At 38.4% G+C, this 21,195-nt stretch overlaps 1 protein-coding gene across 6 annotated transcripts in view; it reads right to left on the reverse strand.

Annotated features, from left to right (window-relative positions):
- LOC134631139 (pleckstrin homology domain-containing family A member 7-like) overlaps nucleotides 1-21,195 on the reverse strand; it is a 144,682-nt gene that overhangs the window by 79,340 nt on the left and 44,147 nt on the right. For all 6 annotated transcript variants that reach the window (XM_063479164.1, XM_063479163.1, XM_063479166.1 and 3 more), the window contains one exon: nucleotides 4,203-4,280. In XM_063479164.1, coding sequence (XP_063335234.1) covers nucleotides 4,203-4,280 — 78 coding nt within the window. The remainder of the gene's footprint in view (nucleotides 1-4,202; nucleotides 4,281-21,195) is intronic.

Consider the following 21,195-nt stretch of genomic DNA (forward strand, 5'->3'; position numbering starts at 1 on the left):
CTCTTGTAACAGAGACCATAGAGTTTCCCTGCTCTGTGGTGAAAGTCTGGTGTCAGGTTCACTCATTGGCAGGGAGTCCTTCCCCCAAACAAAAGCCATTAGAGTTCAATGCAAAATGTCTCCTTAACAGTTTTGAGTAGGCACTGCGACTTCTTTATTACGGGGAGACCCACACAAATCAGAGCTTTTAAAGTCTGAAAGCATTCAGGGATGTAATATTCTAATATTTGGATATTCAACCTGAAATTGAAATCAGGGTACTGCTATGGTAGCTGTAGTTGCTGTGCTCATATCAGGTTTGTGCATGACATGATCTATCTCGCTCAGCACTGACCCAAAAGCCTAACGTTCAACAGGGCAGCCAGAGCAGTGCAACAGGCTCGAGAGGATAAAAAAAGCCCAGCGAACAAGACTATCAAACTGGGCTCTCCCTCCTCATTGCACACATATTTGCACATATTTGCCATTTCAAATTCCAAGTTCCACCAAATCTTATTTCTATTTTGTGCATCATTGCCTAACTTTATCTATGCAGTATATCATTTTAAATCAGTTTTATCATCAGTTTTACGAAATAAGTGTCTTCTCTTACGTTTTGATGGTTGCGGGAATGCTGGGAAATATATTACTTGTACTTGCTGACCTTTTTCTCTGTCATTTGTGGAAAATGCTCATGATGCTATGAAACATGGCTACAAATAGCACTGTTTAGATATCTAGAGAACTGATAGTAATCAACAGCCCCTGACAGCTCATCAGTGACATACCTGAAAACCCACTGATAGACCCTAAAGCTATACATTAATGTCCTAAAAGCAGATAATTGATCATGTATACTGTGATATCTGTATATTTAATTTGATACTTCAATATAAAAACATGTAAAATTGCTACCTGTGGTATCAGAACTGGATCTATGTGAAAGATATTCTGAATAAAAAATACAAACTCTATTTTCCCTTTTATATCACGCACATAGGTTGAACTGTAGAATCCAGGAAACTTCAAATAGAACCACTGTTGAGTTTGTATATAAATGTATATTTAGTATTTTAAGAAATATGCTTATTGACTTTTAGTAAAGAGATCAACAAGATCAATACAACTCTTACAACTCGCTTATGGATTCCAGATCAGCATCTGTCAAGTCAATTTTTTAAAATCTTTGGGTTCACCCGGGTTATCCATCTCTCCCTGCCTACAGTTTTTGTGCTGGTTGAGTTAATATTCAAAGGCTCATCTAACTTTCAGCAAGGAAAACAGTTGGAGCTAAAATAATATACAGTCAGGTCCATAAATATTGGGACATCGACACAATTCTAACATTTTTGGCTCTATACACCACCACAATGGATTCCAAATGAAACGAACAAGACATGCTTTAACTGCTGAGTGTCAGCTTTTATTTGAGGGTATTTACATCCAAATCAGGTGAACGGTGTAGGAATTACAACAGTTTGCAAATGTGCCTCCCACTTCTTGAGGGACCAAAAGTAATGGGACAGAATAAGAACCATAAATCAAACATTCATTTTTTAATACTTGGTTGCAAATCCTTTACAGTCAATCACAGCCTGAAGTCTGGAACACATAGACATCACCAGACGCCGGGTTTCATCCCTGGTGATGCTCTGCCAGGCCTCTACTGCAACAGTCTTCAGTTCCTGCTTGTTCTTGGGGCATTTTCCCTTCAGTTTTGTCTTCAGCAAGTGAAATACATGCTCAATCGGATTCAGGTCAGGTGATTGACTTGGCCATTGCAAAACAGTCCACTTCTTTCCCTTCAAAAACTCTTTGGTTGCTTTTGCAGTATGCTTTGGGTCGTTGTCCACCTGCACTGTGAAGCGCCATCCAATGAGTTTTGAAGCATTTGTCTGAATATGAGCAGATAATATTGCCCGAAACACTTCAGAATTCATTGTGCTGCTTTTGTCAGCAGTCACATCATCAATAAATACAAGAGAACAAGTTCCACTGGCAGCCATACATGCCCACGCCATGACACTTCCACCACAATGCTTCACTGATGAGGTGGTATGCTTAGGATCATGAGCAGTTCCTTTCCTTCTCCATACTCTTCTCTTCCCATCACTCTGGTACAAGTTGATGTTGGTCTCATCTGTCCATAGGATGTTGTTCCAGAACTGCGACGGCTTTTTCAGATGTCGTTTGGCAAACTCTAATCTGGCCTGCCTGTTTTTGGGGCTCACCAAAGGTTTACATCTTGTGGTGAACCCTCTGTATTCACACTGGTGGAGTCTTCTCTTGATTGTTGACTCTGACGCACATACACCTGCCTCCTAGAGAGTGTTCTTGATCTGGCCAACTGTTGTGAAGGGTGTTTTCTTCACCAGGGAAAGGATTCTTTGGTCATCTACCACAGTTGTGTTCCGTGGTCTTCCTAGTTTTTTGGTGTTGCTGAGCTCACCAGTGCGTTCCTTCTTTTTGGGAATGTTCTAAACAGTTGTTTTGGCCACGCCTGATGTTTTTGCAATCTCTCTGATGGGTTTGTTTTGTTTTTTTTCAGCCTAATGATGGCTTGCTTCACTGGTAGTGACAGCTCTTTGGATCTCATCCTGGCAGTTGACAGCAACAGGTTCAAAAAGCAAACAGCACACTTGAAATGAACTCTGGACCTTTTATTTGTTCATTGTAATTGGGGTAATGAGGGAATAACACTCCTGGCCATGGAACAGCTGAGAAGCCAATTGTCCCATTACTTTTGGTCCCTTAAGAAGTGGGAGGCACATATACAAACTGTCATGATTCCTATACTGTTCACCTGATTTGGATGTAAATACCCTCAAATAAAAGCTGACAGTCTGCAGTTAAAGCACATCTTGTTCGTTTCATTTGGAATCCATTGGGGTTGTGTATAGAGCCAAAAATGTTAGAATTGTGTCGATGTCCCAATATTAATGGACCTGACTGTACATCTGCACCTGCCAAATCAACTGGTTCACACAGGAAGAAAGAAATATTTTACTCATTCTTACTATTGTACAGATAGTGAGAACACTTCAGTAAAATTGCTTGTCCTTGGCAAGTCCACTAACACTTTCATTCCTGTATTTAAAAGGTGTCCTGACAAAATAAAAGAAGTTCATAGCAGTAGATTTCTAAGAGCTTGTCATCTACCCACTTCAGAAGAAAGCATATCCAACTTAACTTTTATACAATTCAGGTCTCCAACATGCTTCCAAAGTCACTGTCAGGAAGAACCACTCTAATAGAAACTAAAGTTACAGTTTGGTACATCCCGAGAAAGAAAGAAAGCGCTGATGAACTCATCCACGTCCACCGAAGACAACAGTGGTGGATGATCACAGAATTATTTCCACGGTGAAGAGAAACCCCTCCACAACAAGTGAACGAAAGCAGCTGAATGAATTCTGAGGTGTACGGAGACATACTGTCTGCTCAAATTCAGCTAAATGCAGTCAAACTGATTGCGTGGCGTTTCATAATACAGATGGACAATGACCCAAAACATATAGCCAAAGGAACCGGGGAGTTTACTAAAGCAAAGAAGTGGAATACTCTTGAATGGCCAAGTCAGTCACCTGATCTTAACCCAATTGAGCATGCATTTCACTTGTTGAAGCCTTAACTTTGGACAGAAAAGCCCACAAACAGACAGCAACTGAAAGCTGTTGCAGAGGCTGGCAGAGCATTGAAAAGGAGGAAACCCAGCATCTGGTGATATCCACGAGGGCAAGACTTCAGGCTGTCATTGCCAGCAAAGGGTTTACAACCAAGTATTAGAAATTAACAGCTTATTTTCAGATACTTAATTTGTCCAATTACCTTTGAGCCCCTGAAATGAAGGGATTGTGTAAAAAAACGCTTTAGTTCCTCACATTTTTAGGCAAACTTTTTGTTCAGCTCACTGAATTAAAACTAAAAGTCTGCACTTCGACGGCATCCGAGTTGTTTCATTTACAATTCATTGTGGTGATGTACAGAACCAAAATTGGAAAAAAATAGTCTCTGTCCAAATGTTTATGGACCTAAGTAAATGGTCAAGTAAATGTAGCGTGAAGTACAAGTTAAACCATTATTACTTATTTATTTTACGTGTGTGTGTGTGTGTGTGTGTGTGTGTGTGTGTGTGTGTGTGTGTGTGTGTGTGTGTGTGTGTGTGTGTGTGTGTGTGTGTGTGTGTGTGTGAGAGAGAGAGAGAGAGAGAGAGAGTCACTCACTGCAGGATAAAATCCATGTTCTCTGGGGAAATCTGTCCAGTCACAGGATGTCGAAATGTGGTGGTCCTCTGGTTGTGACTGAAGTGACAGAGGGACAAGAGAGAAAACGAGAGAGGAGACAAAATTAGCAACTTTGGCTGCAATACAAACCGTGTTAGTGCATTATCCTGGATTTTCACCCTACTTTGTTTACAATTTCCACACAAGCCAAAAATTCCTCGGAGGAGTACAGTTAACAGCTCTGTCCAACATCTCCACCCTGACAGGCGTTCGTCTCTGACTTTCCCAGCTCAGTGTAGAATGTGACGGGTGAATGCAGGACCCATCCCCACCCACTCACCCCACCCAACCATCCTGTACAGCCTGTGTGGAGTAAAGTGTTGGGCTCAGCACAAATGTCAAACAGTGCAGGCAGGCATGGGCCTCCATCAGTTATAGACTCAGTCTTTCTAACCCTCAGCTAGAGGGTAAAAGCATTCGACTATGTAAACAACACAGGATGGCATGACGATCAAAGCCTGTGTGAGTTTGTGTGCGTACATGTGTGTGATGGCACTTTTTCAGAATGTTTTTTGCATTGAGAAAACACTGACAGAAAGCCTTACTCTACATATATTTAGACCCACAATGACTAATCAATTTGTAAGCTGACAGAAAATAAATCACAGGACCTATTGCAACAAATGAATAATCAGTTTATTGTTTCATGCCTCATAAATTGGCAAAAAAGGGAAGATTTATTAATAATTAAATTAATAATTAATAATTAAATAATCATAAGGCACAGCCCTCTATTTGTATTTTTGATGATCCTTATGCTTTATTTGGAAAAGTTGTCATGGCAGATACCCTGTCATCTTACACAACAGGAAAATCAGACTTTTTTAGAAATTCTATAACAACAACTTTAGGTATTATGTGCACCCAGCCTGAATGTTGCAAAAGATGCTACTACAAAAGCTTGACAGAGAAACCAATCCAGGCCAGATCACCTTCAGCTTTTATCTGAAAAGTGGATCACCTGGTTAACTCCTAATTATTTGCTTATATCCAGAGGTCCATCCATTCTCTTCTGCTTATCCTTATCAGGGTCACGGGAGGGGGGCGGGGGGGCTTAAGCCTATCCCAGCTACCATAGGGCGAGAGTCGGGGTACATCCTGTACAGGTCACCAGTCTGTCACAGGGCTAACACAGAGAGATAGACAACCACACTCACATTTACACCTATGGGCAATTTAGATTTACCAATTAACATAACCCCACTAACTGCATGTCTTTAGACTGTGGGAGGAAGTTGGAGTACCTAGGGAGAACATGCAAACTCTACACAGATGGTGGAATTGAACTCATGACCTTCTTGCTGTGAGGCAAAAGTGCTAACCACCATGCCGCTAATAAAATGACATTTTTTAAAAAATAAAATAAGAAAAAAAGAAACAGCTCAGTGAGAGAAGTTAAAAGTTGCAGTGTTGTAATCAAAAGTCCAATTTTCAAAATCAAACAACAATGAAGGAGCTGACAGGGTAAAGTACAAAAGTCTTCTCCAAATACAATCAGTGGGTCATGGCACAGTTTTCCATTCCACAGCAGCTCCAATAACTCATGCTGTAAAGAATCCTGCTTGATGTAGCAGAAGATCAAATCCTACGGGAGTATAAGGCTTCCCAGGGGAATAGATGACACGGCAGCAGCATGCTCCGTAACAGGGACCTACAATGTCATTATCGACTCACAGAACAACACTTACAAGACTAACACAAAGAAAGTTGTCACATTTGAATGCAGCAGCTTCTCTTCAGCTCACTTTGGCTATTGACTGCTGTTACAGTTTCCCTTTATGTCATGTGAATTATTTCCACCACTGCATCTACTATTGCTAAAAAAAAGAAACACATCCAAGTTGTTGTTTTTTTGGTTTATTTTGATTTTGTTTTTTGTTTTTTTACAGCCAGCTCTCACTCACACTGCTTAAAAATTTGGCCATGATGTCGTTGTTGTTGTTTTTCTGCAGAAATGAAAAATTGAAAAGACATAAAAAAAAATAGGAAAAGTTATTCAAACTCTAACTCAGACTAATGATCTAAGTTTCCCAAAAGTAAGGTAACAGCTTATGCTGTTATTGCAGTCATTTTTCACCACGCACAGGTACTGTTTGAAAAAAAAAAAAAAAACTTAATTAAATACACGACCTAGTCATAACTGGTAAGATTAAGTTTTGTGTCTGCTATAGTGTCGTGGAATTTGGCCTTGTGTGTGCAAAACAATAGCATGTAGTGCAATGAGAACAGCACCTCAGCACAATTAATTTCAATCTACAGTGGCCTACAGAGGACCATGCTAACATTTACACATGCACATGGCCACAAAAAATACCTACAGAGTAAATCCATACTAATATGCTAAAAAACATAAAGACCTTTTACTCCTAATCCAAAGATGGGGTTAGTCATCGTGCCACACAAATGCATCCATGGGACAAAAAGATGGGACAGTGCTCTAGATAGCAGATAGATAGGGAACTATGACCATAGTTTTACCATAACTAGGATCCCTTTTTTGTCTACTGTGTTGCAGGGAGAAGCTCTAAATTAATAATTGTCTGATCAGCAAGGAATGCTAATCGATCAGCTGTGGTGAGAATAGAGAAACAGACTGTTCTGACAGGCCTGTGAGCTGTAAGTTATGCCTGAAACACTCTCCAGGCAACAAATTCGACAACAGAGTGTCATCCGAGTTTACCGAGGGACACAAGTAACAATGTTTTGCAGGCTGCAGGAAGCAGATCCATTTTTTTTGTTTTCAGAAATAATAATGAAACAAAACTGTCAACATGATTTGGTCATGGTGGTAATTTCTGAAAAGGTATGAAAATGCATGAGGTGTGACAAATCATGTAAATGGATTTCACAAAAATCTGTACTATAATGGCTGCAAGATTAACGGGGCTAACGGGATAAATATACCATTAACATCATTAATGGTTTAAAGCATTATGTAAAAGCAGTGCATTTCAGCAATTTGCATTTGGCAAACTATAAATGCATGATTTATAAAATGATTTTATTTGCAGTGATGAGAGGTGTAGGGCTATATGTTATTAACACAAAAGTGTAAAACCTAATAGGTACATGCAGAATTCAAAGCAATCTTATGAAATTAAATGCAGCGTGCTAAATCTATTAACACTCTCGTTTTAGTTCACCATTAAAAGGTCAAGAGGTGTTTTTGAATGCTGAGGTCACAGTCACCTCAAATCCTTTCAGTGGATGGAGTAGTAAATTTGATTATATATATTGATTGCACACATCCAAACAAAGGCTTGTTTACGTTGGAGCTGATTTGGTCGAGCTGATTCGGAGCACTTCTCCAGGGGAAATTGATAAAGACATGCCGGACTATTCACAGAATATGAAGAAGAACAGCGTGTAAGTGTCCTGGAGGCTGTTTATCAGCGGCGGTGATTTCATTCAGCAGCGAGGTTCAAAATAGTACACGATATAATAGGTGTGATAGTGTCACTTCAGAAAAACGTAGGCAATGATGACCTGAGCTGTAAACGAAAAATGTTGAATCCAGTGCTAACAGCTTTATATAGCAAGCTTTTAATAATGTCCTTTCACACTGAAAATGAAAGACATTTTTCGCAATGCACCTGACATCTCTGGGTTCTTTTGCTGCTAAGTGTATTTTGTGTATTTCCTTTCCTCTTTCACTCATTGCAATGTTTGTCATGGGGAGCTTTAGTAGACCTAAATAACAAAATATCACAAAAATGGCATGAAATGTAAATAGTTAATATCATATAGAGTTGTGGTTGTCTTACAGACACCAATTTGACGTTAAAAATTTGAAATCTTAACACAGCCGTTTTATTATTATTATTAGTTTTTTATTTATCCAGGTAAAAAAATGTCATTGAGATTAAAAATCTAATTTCCAAGAGAGACCTGGCAGAGACCTGAGTTTTTAAACATAAAGGCTACAATTCAGAAATATGCCTTTTGAGCATCAACAATCGAAGCTTACAAAACACCAAGTGCAGCAGCTTTATTGACAAGTACAAAGCTTATTTTTATGCCTGGGTGATATCTGCAGGTGAATGGTATTTGTAGTATTCTGCTGCTTCTGTCACTAAAAACGCATAGCACTCATTTCAGAAAAGATGTTTAGATGTAATGGGAGCTACAGATGAGATTTCTGAGGCAGCCCGTATGAGGTGTAGTTTGTTTTGTCCGTGCAGCTGCTTCAGTTTTCCCTTCAGGAGAAGCTTCTCGTATGGGTGTCGGTGGGAGCAATGGTCAGCAGGAAATCCGCGAGAAATTAATGCGAACTGAGCTCTATAAGTCTATTTTTTAATGTTTGGTGACCCTCACAGATTAAAAATGGTGTTTCATACTTAGTGTTATAGTTGTTTGCTATAGATAAGTATCAATACTCTAGTAGTAAATGGTCAATTTTGTTAAATCCTAATCCTAAGTGACAGCTAACTTTACAGTTTTGTTTACTACAAATCATTAGCCATCATTAGCTAGCATCTGTGACTCACCAATGCTAAGCAATAGCCTCCAGAACTCAAAAAATAAAGCTAGCAGGGAGGTGCTTCAAACTTCAGTTCCTTATATAAGCAAGATCTCTTTATTACTGCCGAACTTTATGGCAGAAGTAATACAAAACAGATAGGAATAACATTTTGGGTCTCTAGAACCAGTTTCCCTATTCTCAACAGGGGGAGCTAGGGTTAATATTTATATAATTCACTGTTTAAAGTTATGCATAGCTCAGTTTAACACCATCTATCCATCATACCTAATATGGATGCACACTGCTAACAAAGCTAAACAGCCAGCACTGGCATTAAGTGATAACAACCCTCTCACTCTACTCTTTTGTCTAAATAAAGTCACATACAATTTTTAAAAAACAAGATTATCTATGTATATACAATAGATAAAGGTTGACTTCTTCTTAATTACATAACTTATTAAAAGTTATCATTAAAGATATTGTCCTTGTTTCTGTATGTTTTGTGTAAAGACATGCAGTTTCTGAATCCAAAGTGCTAATGTGGTATAATATCACATTTTACAAAGTGGGAGTTCAAGTATCATTACACTTAAATAAAAAACCTTGTGAGAAGATTTGAAATGTAGCCAGGTAAGAATAAGCATGCTTGAGAGGTTTTAATCAAATCAAAGTCACTACTAAGATTTTCACAGAGTTCTTCATTTTTGTTAGATCTCCCATTATTTTGCTTTAAAACTGGGCATCCACTAAAAGCATATCATAAGCCTTTGCTAATAATATTCAACTGATAAAAGCACACATTTTCTGTTGTCCCATAAACTTTTATCTATATTAACAAACTAAGGACGCACATCTCACCTTCTCCTGCTATAGCAGCTCTCCAGCCATGAGTGTCTTATGTAACAACCATATCATTAAAGAGCTACCTCTTAAAAAAGTCCAACACCTACAGATGAAAATAGCTCGATTAATGCTCACAGTGTCCCTGTAACTTTCCATATAAGGTGTGCATTTCACCCGCAAGATGTCAGAAAGATGTCAGATTTGATACATTTAACTATGATAGTGTTAAAGACTTCCTCAGACTATCTGCAACAGGATGACATATACTCTATAAATACAAGGTCTTTCTCTCACCATTAGACTTAGATGTATAAAAAAAAATAGAAATACTGTACATACATTTTGAGACAGTTTTTGTTTGGGGAAACTTTTGAGCATTGGAGGGAACATATGTCTCAGTCAAACCCATAAACGTCATTACTTTACTCTTTTGTACCTTCTGAGATGCACATTTTAAAGTCAGAACATAATTTCTGTTGACAAAACAGAGCTAGAGTTATGTCTTTAAAAAACAGCTCATCATATTCCAGTCATAATAGAGACAAAGTGTCCAGTAACTGCTGAAATATCTCCCTACACTACAGTCATCACTGTCAGACAATAATTTGGGGTTTTGTGACATGAGGCTGACACATCTAAAGCAACATAAAAAAAACCCACTAATGGGTCTGTGCAATGTAATTTTTGACCAAACACAGAAACCCAAAGAAGCTGTTCAGAGAAAATGGCTCTTTTCTTTGTCATTAGAGAAAAGGCACAAATTCAAAGACCACTTTTCTTTTCCTTAATTTTGTGATTTATTTATCTATTTATGCCTTCTATTGATTTTCATTTATCAGAGCAGCTCCACTGCAGCTCAAGCACATTTTGCTTCTCAGTTCAAGCCAAGTGAGGCTTTAGGGAATTAAACAACCTTTTTTCTTATGAGACATTCTTGCCCATTGAGCTGCTGTCAGCTGACACACTCAGTGCCTCTGTGTTTGACTTTTCTGCCCCAGTCGCTGACCACATGGCATTTATGAAGGACGGGTGGTAAACCTCCAGGGTTACATAAACACTCGACTGTCCATTACCGCACTTGCACAATACAGTTCTCATGCAAACACACCATTACACATGCCAAACATGATGCTCCTCAGTGATAGACTGCACACTTTGCACCTGCTATATCATATGACTTGGGTGTCACAGGATTTCCAACCACTTTTCCGCTGCTCTGTCTCCAGCACGGATAAGAAGTAGTGCTGAAATTAAGCAGTTAATTATAAAAACATACGACAAATTATTATTTTAGTAGTTTATGAAGAATGTAAAAAATAGTCATAACCCATCATAAAACACTCACATTACTACTGCTGAAGTAAGGATTCTTTATGAATGTAACAGACACAAACAGCTATTTTGAGCTTTTATAGATTTTATAGTTAGAGGAAAAACATATTCCACAAATCAGGTGTAATAATCACAAATTATATTTTCTCACAGCTTTTTAAGTTAAATCAAAGTTTAGATTGACCCATTCCTCTGTGTCTTCCTGCCAAACATATCTAAGTGATACTCTCTGAGCTAAACTGTGAAACTGTGTCGATGTCTTTGTAGTCAAATCATTTTTTTTCTTGACATTTACTCGTCTTATTTGGACATTAGGCCAAGACTGGCTGAAAAATTATATTAGTTAGTGAATATTGATAAATGATTACTAATTGAACAATACAAGGTTTTAAGTGGTGACAGACCAAAGCAGCATTACCTGGAGTGATATTTTATTATCATTAAACTATCATATTTCTGCGGTGCCTCTAATATTTCTCTTTTGTTATTTTAGTTCTCTGTAGGTGCACATTTAATGGGCACAATAATTATTTGTTGTTTACGTCAGTATATTCTTCTGAGGACAATGAAGTGTGTGCGAGCATGTGTGTGAGCAGACACAGCTGCCCATTGATTCCAGTGATACTGGTAATGGGGATGGTGCATAGAGCATTCTTCTTATCTGCAAGCATCTCCCCTGAGCTGGGGGAGTCATGCTCTCAGTTCTCAGCTCTCAGGTGTGTGACTACTTTGAGTCTGGCCACAATTACCAGTCAAAAGACACATTAATAAATTCAAAACCAGTCTGTAAAACATAACTATTGCTTATGCAAGATGCAACCATGTGAAAAAAGCTTCAAGAGTCTCAAGAGCTGTGCTAAATTTACTTGAGCAATGATTTACTCAAGTTCAAACCCTAACGCGCTTCAGCATTTCTTTTTGTTGACGAAACTGTAATCAAATTTGTCAGCATCATCAATAAGCCACACCTCCATTTGACTTGATTGATGTTTGAAAAAGCAAAGCTGTTGGCATTGACTGTTGACTTTTGTGTCTGATAAATAGCAGCAATTTTTTCATATCATTTGCCGCTGCACACCATGCCTGTGTGTTAACAGACATGTAGCAGACTGAGTGTTTTGAAAATGATCAGTACACGAGTAGGTGTTCTCTCAGTCAAAGGTCATATCTATTTAAAGGGATTTTCTAGATGAAATGTGTTTGAAGTGCAGCAAGTGAGCTAGTCGGAGTGTTGCCAGTGCAATATGGGGAAACACAGCAAGGTCATTCCCCATTCAGTGCACAATGTGCATGTTAAACACGCACACCTATTTGTGTGTGTGTGTGTGTGTGTGTGCGTGTATTATCATAAAAATTCACCAATTTTCTTGGCTGATTGCAATTACTGTAATTTTTGTAAGTATGACCTGCCGATAGCTACAAGTAATATCATATACAAACGCACACAAAAAAGGTTTTGAATATATCGAGGACACAAATTAGCCAACAACACTCATTTCACATATTTAAAAATGCATTTACACATTGGAACGTGCATGAACACACTTTTGCCAAAAACTGAATGCCACATTGGTGCACTGCCTGATCTTTAATTAAACATAACGTAATTGAGTTGCATAATGCCACAGCTGCAAAACGGGTCCTGGTTTGGCCAGTGCACAAAAGTAGGTCACAAAACATCCAAGTCCAAAGAGGTCTATGATAACGATGTCCTTCCAGTCTCAGTCACATGGGAATATTTTTCAAAAACAAGCAAAACTGACATTTATTGACTGGTTTGTTTAAATCAAAGAAGGGAATAAATCACAATTTTGGCCGTCAAAGAATAATTGAAGTCATGTATCAAATTTAAAACCCCATATATGTTTTCTTTTATCAAATTCATTCTAGACCTTATCAATATTGTGCACATAAGTTGGGCAATGTACAGTCTGTGAGTCCCAAAAGCAATACTGCCTTGACTAAATAGGTGTTTTGGAGGGCATCCGGTGCAGCGACCACCGTTTCTGTCTGTTGGTTGCCATTTACAAATGCAGATAAAAAGCGAGATCGCTGCAAGATCACAGCCAATAGTTTCCAAATTGTATTTCAGCAAATGTAATCCCTATTCAGCTTTACACATAGAAAGCCAAAGCCAAATTTGCCTGCTTTGAAACAAAATCTGCTCCAGTAGAGACCCCCCCCAAGCATACTACATCTGCATAGTACATCTTACAAAAAACATTTTGGTCAACACTGCAGTCTGGATTATTAACAGAAATATTTCATGCTGTTCCCAAATGTAAAATCATGTCCTTCTACAGGGGATATTCTTGAACTTTAAGTTTAATTCATATGAAATACAAATGAACAAACGAAAAGAAAGACTGCCAGGGGAGACCCTGTCAGCCTGTCTGTGCCGAGCGATGACTGCAAGCACAGACAGGGCAAAGAGAATACAGGTGGCAGAGGAATTACGTAAACTCAGAGCAGTGAGGGTGATCAGTAGACAGACAAAGCTGACAATGCTTCATGCTACAGAAACCAAATCAGGTGAGACTCTTTGTGATCCAGAGAAAAAGGCAGCTATTAACAATTCTTCCACAGTCTCACTGACAGGAAAATGCAAATATTAAATCCTCTAGACTGACCTTAATGACCGAAAGCTCTCGTTCTCCATCAGCTTGACTTAATCAGCACAAATTGGCTGATGAGTTTAAGAATGACTGTGGAATGACTTCAATAGTTTTCACTTGAACGCAACATTGTTTCAAACATACTGTGACATAAGTGACGAGCCCACTACCCTCTCCATCAGCAAATGATCCAGTCTGAGATATAAACTTATATCATTAGAGCTTCTGGTTGAAGCAGTTCAAGTAACATCCATGAGACACCTTGTGCTGCTCTGCTGATGACTGACAGTAGAAACAAGCAGCTCTGCGCTGCTGCTGTAACATTAGACCCCACTTCCACCTTGTTCTCCCACTGGCACAGCAAAAATAAAACTTTGAAAAGGAGAAACTTCCACAGCAGCAGAAATATTATGAAAAGCACCAAATGCTAAATCTAACACTGCTTTTTTTTTTTAAACCTTGATTTTACTTATTTACCTGTGAACGAGGTTTGGCTTCATTAATTTTGTTCCATCCAAGTATGTGAATGTGAGCGAATGCTGCATGTGCTGCACACTCTCCTTGCAAGACAGAAGGAGGTGGGAGTGCCAGCATGGTCTTATAAATGGTCAAGGGGTAAAGAGCTGGAACACAATCCACTACAAACACACAAAATCACTGCTCACATGCGCACGCACACACACACAGACTCACCCTGGTGAATTCCTAGCAGGCCACTGTGCTGCCAGTAAATTCCTTCCTTGGCCGGGTGAGCATGACGCAGTGACACATTTGGTTCAGCTTCATGCTGCTGCCACCCTCTCTTGTTCAGGTTTCACAGCCATCCACTACCACCTACCCACCCACACATCCAGCACACATCACAAACACCCTCTTTCATTTGATTTCCTCACAGTCCATCTCTCTCACGCTTTCCCCTTTGCTCCATTTCTCACTCCCACTCAGGCTGAAAAGCATTCAGAATTGCCTTCTTGTTTGATTAAATGAAGGTACTTTAAAGTCTACGTCGGTGTGTTTGGTGAACGCAGACGTATCCTTGATGCACAAGTCTGAGCTGAATGTTACCAGAGTGCACACTGGCATGAAAATCACTCTAATGGGGGTTATTACACATCTCTTATTTCACATGACAGCCTATGTGGCTGACTAGCAAGAAGTGTTTCAGTACTTGTAATGCTAATCTTTTAAATGTGTTGGACACATAATTTACATTGGTGAGCTTTTGAGTTATATGAAATTGCTGCTATATCAGGGGTTATGATGTATCATGCTGATTTTCTTTCATTTTTGAATGAATAATTTGTTACATTATTCAGTCTTTAAATTCGGAGATTATTACTTAGAGATGCACCTTTCATAATCTAGCTAATCCTTTATCTCATCAACGCTTTAACCTCCTGCCTCTTGTCTCATCCATCGAGCCATCTTTGTCACACTCATTGTTTAGTTTCAGACAGGACAAATATGCAGAGCCTGGTGTATGACCTCAAGACTCCCTCAGCTGATGCACAAAGCATCATTTTGTTTATTATATCATAGCTCTTTTATGTTGCCAGGCAGCTTTCCTGTCTTTGGTTTCAGCGTGACCCAGTAAAATAAAAAACTTCTCCAGCACCACAGAGGGATAAGGTGAAACTGGCAGAGCCAACACAGTTGCTCAGCAGTGCTGGCAGACTGAAGACAACATGGTGCCAATAATAAGTGAGGAAGACGCGAGCATCACTGACATTACTGGCATGAACAACCTGCTGCTGAGACCCAAATGTAAATATGCCCAGCACTTCGTTTACAGTCCTGACTACAAAACAGCTACACAGAAAGTATCTGAATTGGTTTTACAGCCACATGAAATCTGTTGTTAAGCCTAAACAGTGCTGTTGTTGGAACTTGACAATTTTAAATCCAGTCTTTAAGCAAGGGATCGTTGATGCCAAATGCAACTTCAATTGAAGCTGGAGGGTAGTTAGCTCATGTCTTTAGAGGTATTCGGTATTTGGCAGTAGAGCTTCAATGATTCATCAAGTAACTTGAACAACTCGATTATTTAAAAAAAATCCTTGATGCAAATGTTTTTGCTTCAATGCTTAGTTTAATCCACAACTGTAGTATTTTAACCTCCTAAGACCCGAACTCTTCCACAGCATGCATTTTTAATTTCTCTTTGATATTTGGTCACATTGGAGCCCGATGAATGTAAAAACAAAGAATTACCAGAATCATTTTTTTCACCTTATTTTTGTTTTTAAGAAAAATAAGAGCCACATATGAGGATATTCATTTAAAATTTTGATAGAACAGTAGAGTATAATGTCCTCATAAGTGGATATCAGGCCCTTGTAGAGCAAAATTCAGTATTTTGGTCTAAATAACCCAAAATGTGATGTCCACATATGTGGACGCCAGGTCCTAGGAGGTTAATATGGGTCCGGAGTCTGTCTGTACACAAACAGTGAAGAGTAAAGACGCGGAGATGTTACTGAGACAGTGAGCTCAGGTAGAGAAACATTTTTCTAGTGTCCAAAACTGCAGCACTTGTTATTATAATTGCCATAAAAGCCGTAGAAAAAGTTAGGAGTCCTTCATCAAACCACCTGTTCAGCAATCTGCAACATTAAGAAAGCCAAACTTTATAGCTGCTCCCATGCACAGTTGTTTATTTGCACAGCAAAAAATTACAGTAAAGATATACAATTTAGATTAAATCATATGTATGCAGATGAACTGTTAACTTAGTTTTACATAAGGCCAACTTTTTATCAGAGTAGTACCCGCAGCAAGCAGGACTGAGTCTAAAGAGGGGCATGGGGTGTACAAGACCATAGTTATTTTAAGGTTTTTGTAACATTTTGCAGATTCAGTTAATATAAAATATAATACACATACATGCACAAAAAACACACATAAACAGACACCAAATCCACCTCATTACTACCAAAAGTCTATTTTTGCCTCCTACTAATGTAAGCAAGCCTTCAAAGAAGACAGACTAAACAGTATTTCATGTTATGCATTAGTTTAGGTTGTATACCTTATTTATTTGATATTACTGTTTGTGTGATTATTTTTTTAATTTTGCATGTTTTCCTTTTTTAAAAGAATGTGATTTAATGTGCCATGTAAATAAAATAAGTTTTTCTTTTTAGATACTGGACACAGTTAAACTACAAAAAACATTTCAATTTAAAAAAAAAATGGAAACCAACAAGCAGTTCATTTAAGCAGACCTCTGTTTTTCCATTTAGAATATTTATTATTAAAAAAAACAGAAGTATCTTTTTTTATTCAATTAACTGATTAATCAATTGAATAATTGATAGCTGCAACCCTATTCTACAATTATTGTTTTTTTAAATTTTACTTACATAGCATGCAATGTGGATTCAAGGGTATGTCCGGACCAAGTGTGAAGTAAACATTTTGATTTATGATTTCACTTTTCTTTCATAAAGCTAAAAGCCTAAACAAATGAGCAAAATCGTCATCTTACGCTTAAGCTCCGAAAATATCTTACTGTTACTTGATTCCGCCATCGGCGGTCACTTTGGAACATAGTAGTTCTCCCACAGTGGTTGGGGGGCAAATGCTTGTAAAATGGTCAGGAAACATGACTGTACCTGCATAACTAACAAGCAAAACATCACATTTGGTCTGACCACATCATTAGAAGTAATAATTAATGGAATTAGACCTGTTATTTTATTTTTATTAAGCTTCAAAAGAAATTTGCCATAAACAATTATGTTGGTTAGTTCAACATATTGTTTATTCACAAAATAAAATATTCCATAAAACCTCAGTTAGACCTAAAATTGAACATCTATAACGCAGAAGCAAACATCTTCACTACCAACAACACTGTCAGAAAATATTATCCCTCCCTAAAATCTCTAAACTTGACAATCTCCACAGTCAAAGTGGCAGAAAAACACTCAGCCTCCACTGAACCACTCTCACAGCTGTACCTGTACCACTTGTCTCACAACATAAACACTTCACCAATGCATCATTTTCTACCCACAAGGTAAATATTTCACAATGCTGCTGAAAAAGAACCTCAGCAAAACTTTCAGCTATTCCACACATGCAACTCTAACACAACGTAGGCTGACAAAATGACTCCTGGAGCCATTTGATGCGAGATGTGTGTGTTTGTAGTGCTGCTATGCGAACATTATTTTGGTACCTAAATTAAATTGGCGTTTGTTTTAAGTGCCTCCAAAATATTTTATAAAATTTAAACTCACTCTGTTGAATATTTTAGAGAAGTTAAAAACATCAGCAGAGTCTTAGCAGAGAAATAACACTTAATGATAGCTTGAATGCTTTGATAAATACATACAGAAAATATTTCCATTTGCCCTCTAGCAGCCTCGAAAATGATCTGCATTTATTTTTAAAAACCTTTCAATCTGCAGCAAACAAGGTTAGCGCAAGCAGCCTTCATTACTTTCAATGAAAAGTAATAATTCAGTTGAATTCTTCCCACATGGCTGCAGATGGCTACTGCAGAAATATATGCCTACGATGTAAAATATCAGTGCAGTCAAAGCTGTTTCACTGGTTGTTATTTTGTGTATTCATTGGAGTGCTCGGGTGTTTTGTCCCAGAAATCTGTTTACACTGTAGTCAAATTCACTGTTGCTTAAATCTTGTCAGCTGATCCACCGCTTTAGTCCAGACTAAAATATCTCAACAGCTGCTGCATGGATTGACATTTAGTGCAGACATTTGTGGTCCCCAGAGGACGTATCCTATCGACTTTGGTGATACCCTGATTTTTTCCTGCAGCAAAACCAGCAGATTGACATTTACAGTTTGCAGAGAAATGTCAGAAACACCAACATGGATGGACTGCCATGAAATCTGTTGCTGCAGAAATTTTGTTGACTGACAACTTTACTGAATAATCTGACTTTTCACGTATTAAAAAGTAATGACAGTCCTTTAGGTCCGCTTGTAAACTGTAGTTTGGGTGTTTTTAGCACTCTCCATTGGATTCTGCCTATCATCACCTAGTTAGCACTGTCATTGTAAGCTTTGTAACATGCAGCTAGAGAAGTACCGTGACTGCACACAATCTCGCAGTGCTGGCCCAGTATATCAAAGATTGGCAAAGCTACTGCGACGTCATCCACTGGTTTATGAAGTCTCATCCTCTTGTTTTGAAGCCTCATCTTCTTGTTTTGAAGCATCAAAGCCACCATGTCTGTTTGTTTTTCCCAGGACCACATTTGAACAAGTGTAGAGCGTGCTAATGTTAAGTTATCAGCTAATCCTAACACACTTAGCACATCCATAAATTATATGAGTTTATCACACAGACATAGAAGCCAGCTGAGATACCAGGAACATTATAAAAGGAGGAGAGATTACACTAAAAGAATGAGGAAGAGAAATCGTTGGGAGAATTCTAAACCTCTGAAGATGATTATTAACCAGACACTGTCTACTTAAGAGCCAATTTATCCTTCTTATAGTAGTGAAGATGTAGGTATGTGGAATTTTAACAGTTTCTTGGCTTATTTTATCTGGACTGTGAATAAGCATGACATTTGTTCAGTGAGGATTGTGGGATGAGCAGAAATCCTTGATCTTTCTATGGACTGAGCTATTAATGAAGCTATAATATTATGAAACTGTATGCACTGTACATTAGAAGTAAGCCAAAGGGCCTAAAGAACACCACCAGTGGAGATGTCCACATCCATCGAGCCAGCTTCTTCAGCTGAGACTGAAGAAGTCACATTGGTGAGTGACAAAATCTTTCTCCCACTAAAAACGGTACGTCCAGATGAGAGGAACCTGAACATGCATCAAGACGGTCAGTTAGGCTAATTTTCTCCTCATTTAGTCGACTAATAAATTAGTCGCCAGGAACATTCCTACTTTAAACTTTTTATTATAGTAGAAAAACACATGACATGCAGCTGGTGTTCATAGTAAGGTTAAGTAAATATCAAAAACAGATATTTGATCATTTCTGGAGCTGACTGTATTCAGGATATCCAGGAATGGCATCAACACGCTGGTCCAGATATTTCAGCTGCCAGTGAAAAGGACTAAGGCCACTGCAAGGCCTCTCGTTCTCAGGTTTTACATTAAAACACACTCATTTCATATTCAAAAATGTGGATGAAAAACTTCAGCGGGATAAATGACAGCACGTTGGCATCTACAATGAATAGAAAAGTGCAACGGGCATCCTGTCACGACATCTGCTGTTAGTACATGTATATCAATTCAACATTCATTATACTTTGAGAATGAAGCCACTGTTATTATCTGGGTCATCTGCAGGAACATTTCCTGACAGCACTGCACAAAACAGATCACTGCTTGTTTGACACTTGTCCACATTCAAATCAGCTATGACGTTTTGGCCCCCTGCCTCTGCTCCTGACTCACTAATTATAGCCACTTTTCACCAGGCTGAGGAGCAGAGTGCCTATTAAATGTCTTATTGCAGAGATAATGAAAATATTATGCATTAGCATAAACAGGAATGGCACTGGAATTGAGCCCTGTCACTGCTAAGAGCTTGTGGAAAAGTGAACAATGCTCATGCTCATTGTAAAAGTGCCTGCACCGACTAAAAATTTGCCTCAATACCCCAGTTTATGCCATCACAGCAAATAAGATTCACTGTAAGCTAATTGAAAAGCTGCTTGAGAAAGGGAGGATTTTAGGAGGCTATTTAGGGGGCAAAAATATGTTGCCAAAAAAACAAAAAACAAAACAAAATAAACAGACTTACATGGATTTTATAATTAAACATGGACGGCTGCATGAGTAAAGCATTCTCAAAGCTCTTTTTGTGTTTTATAGACAATAAAGCCACAACTTACTTTATAATTCTCGTTCTCACACAGTAAGAGGAAACAAACGTAGGACACACATCAAGTGCCAAGTGAACATAATCAGCATGGAAACAAGGCCCATCTACTAGGTGCTCTTCAGCTGTAGCTGTGCTACGTGGGCGAAGGTCAAAATCAAGAGGTAAAGTGGAGGAAAAATGTGTCACTGGTGCCGAATCCATAACGCAAGCAGTTATTCCAACCCTCAAAGCACCAGAAAAAACTGCCTGCAGTACACAAGGTTAATAATATAATGCAATATTTTATTAAACCCAGTTGGCAAATTCTACTTTTGTTTGGACTCCTACACATCGGCTCTGCTGCACTGGGTTTGGGATTCAGTGGTTTGTTGAAGAGTTTAATGCATCCAAAAATTTAATTAAGCTCAAACTTGTGTGTAAGATGAACAAGTTTTCATTTGAACAAGTTATAGGAAAAATTCTGTGTCCAAAATAATGTTCATGTTAATCCTAATATAAAAGCAAATTCATAAAAGGTGATAGATTATCTCAAAACAAATGATTTTATAACTTCTAATGATGGACCAGTACTAGTACTACACTCCAGGGTGAGTTTGTGATGTTACATTGTCAAGGAGACTGACAATATAACAGCAGAGTGATGGGTAACATTTGCTTTGGTTTTGGTTTGTAGTATCTGATTCCACCATCTCTTATCCTGTCTGTCCTGACATCATGTGGACATGGGAGACTTCCCCTGTTCAAACAAATATGAGGGCTGTGACTAAACACAGCAGGACTGGTTCAGCCGGTGAATACAAATATGCCAATGACGACAACAACAACAACAACAACAACTGTAGA

The sequence above is a fragment of the Pelmatolapia mariae genome, linkage group LG7, assembly GCF_036321145.2.
Source record: "Pelmatolapia mariae isolate MD_Pm_ZW linkage group LG7, Pm_UMD_F_2, whole genome shotgun sequence".
Classification (NCBI taxonomy): Eukaryota; Metazoa; Chordata; class Actinopteri; order Cichliformes; family Cichlidae; genus Pelmatolapia; species Pelmatolapia mariae.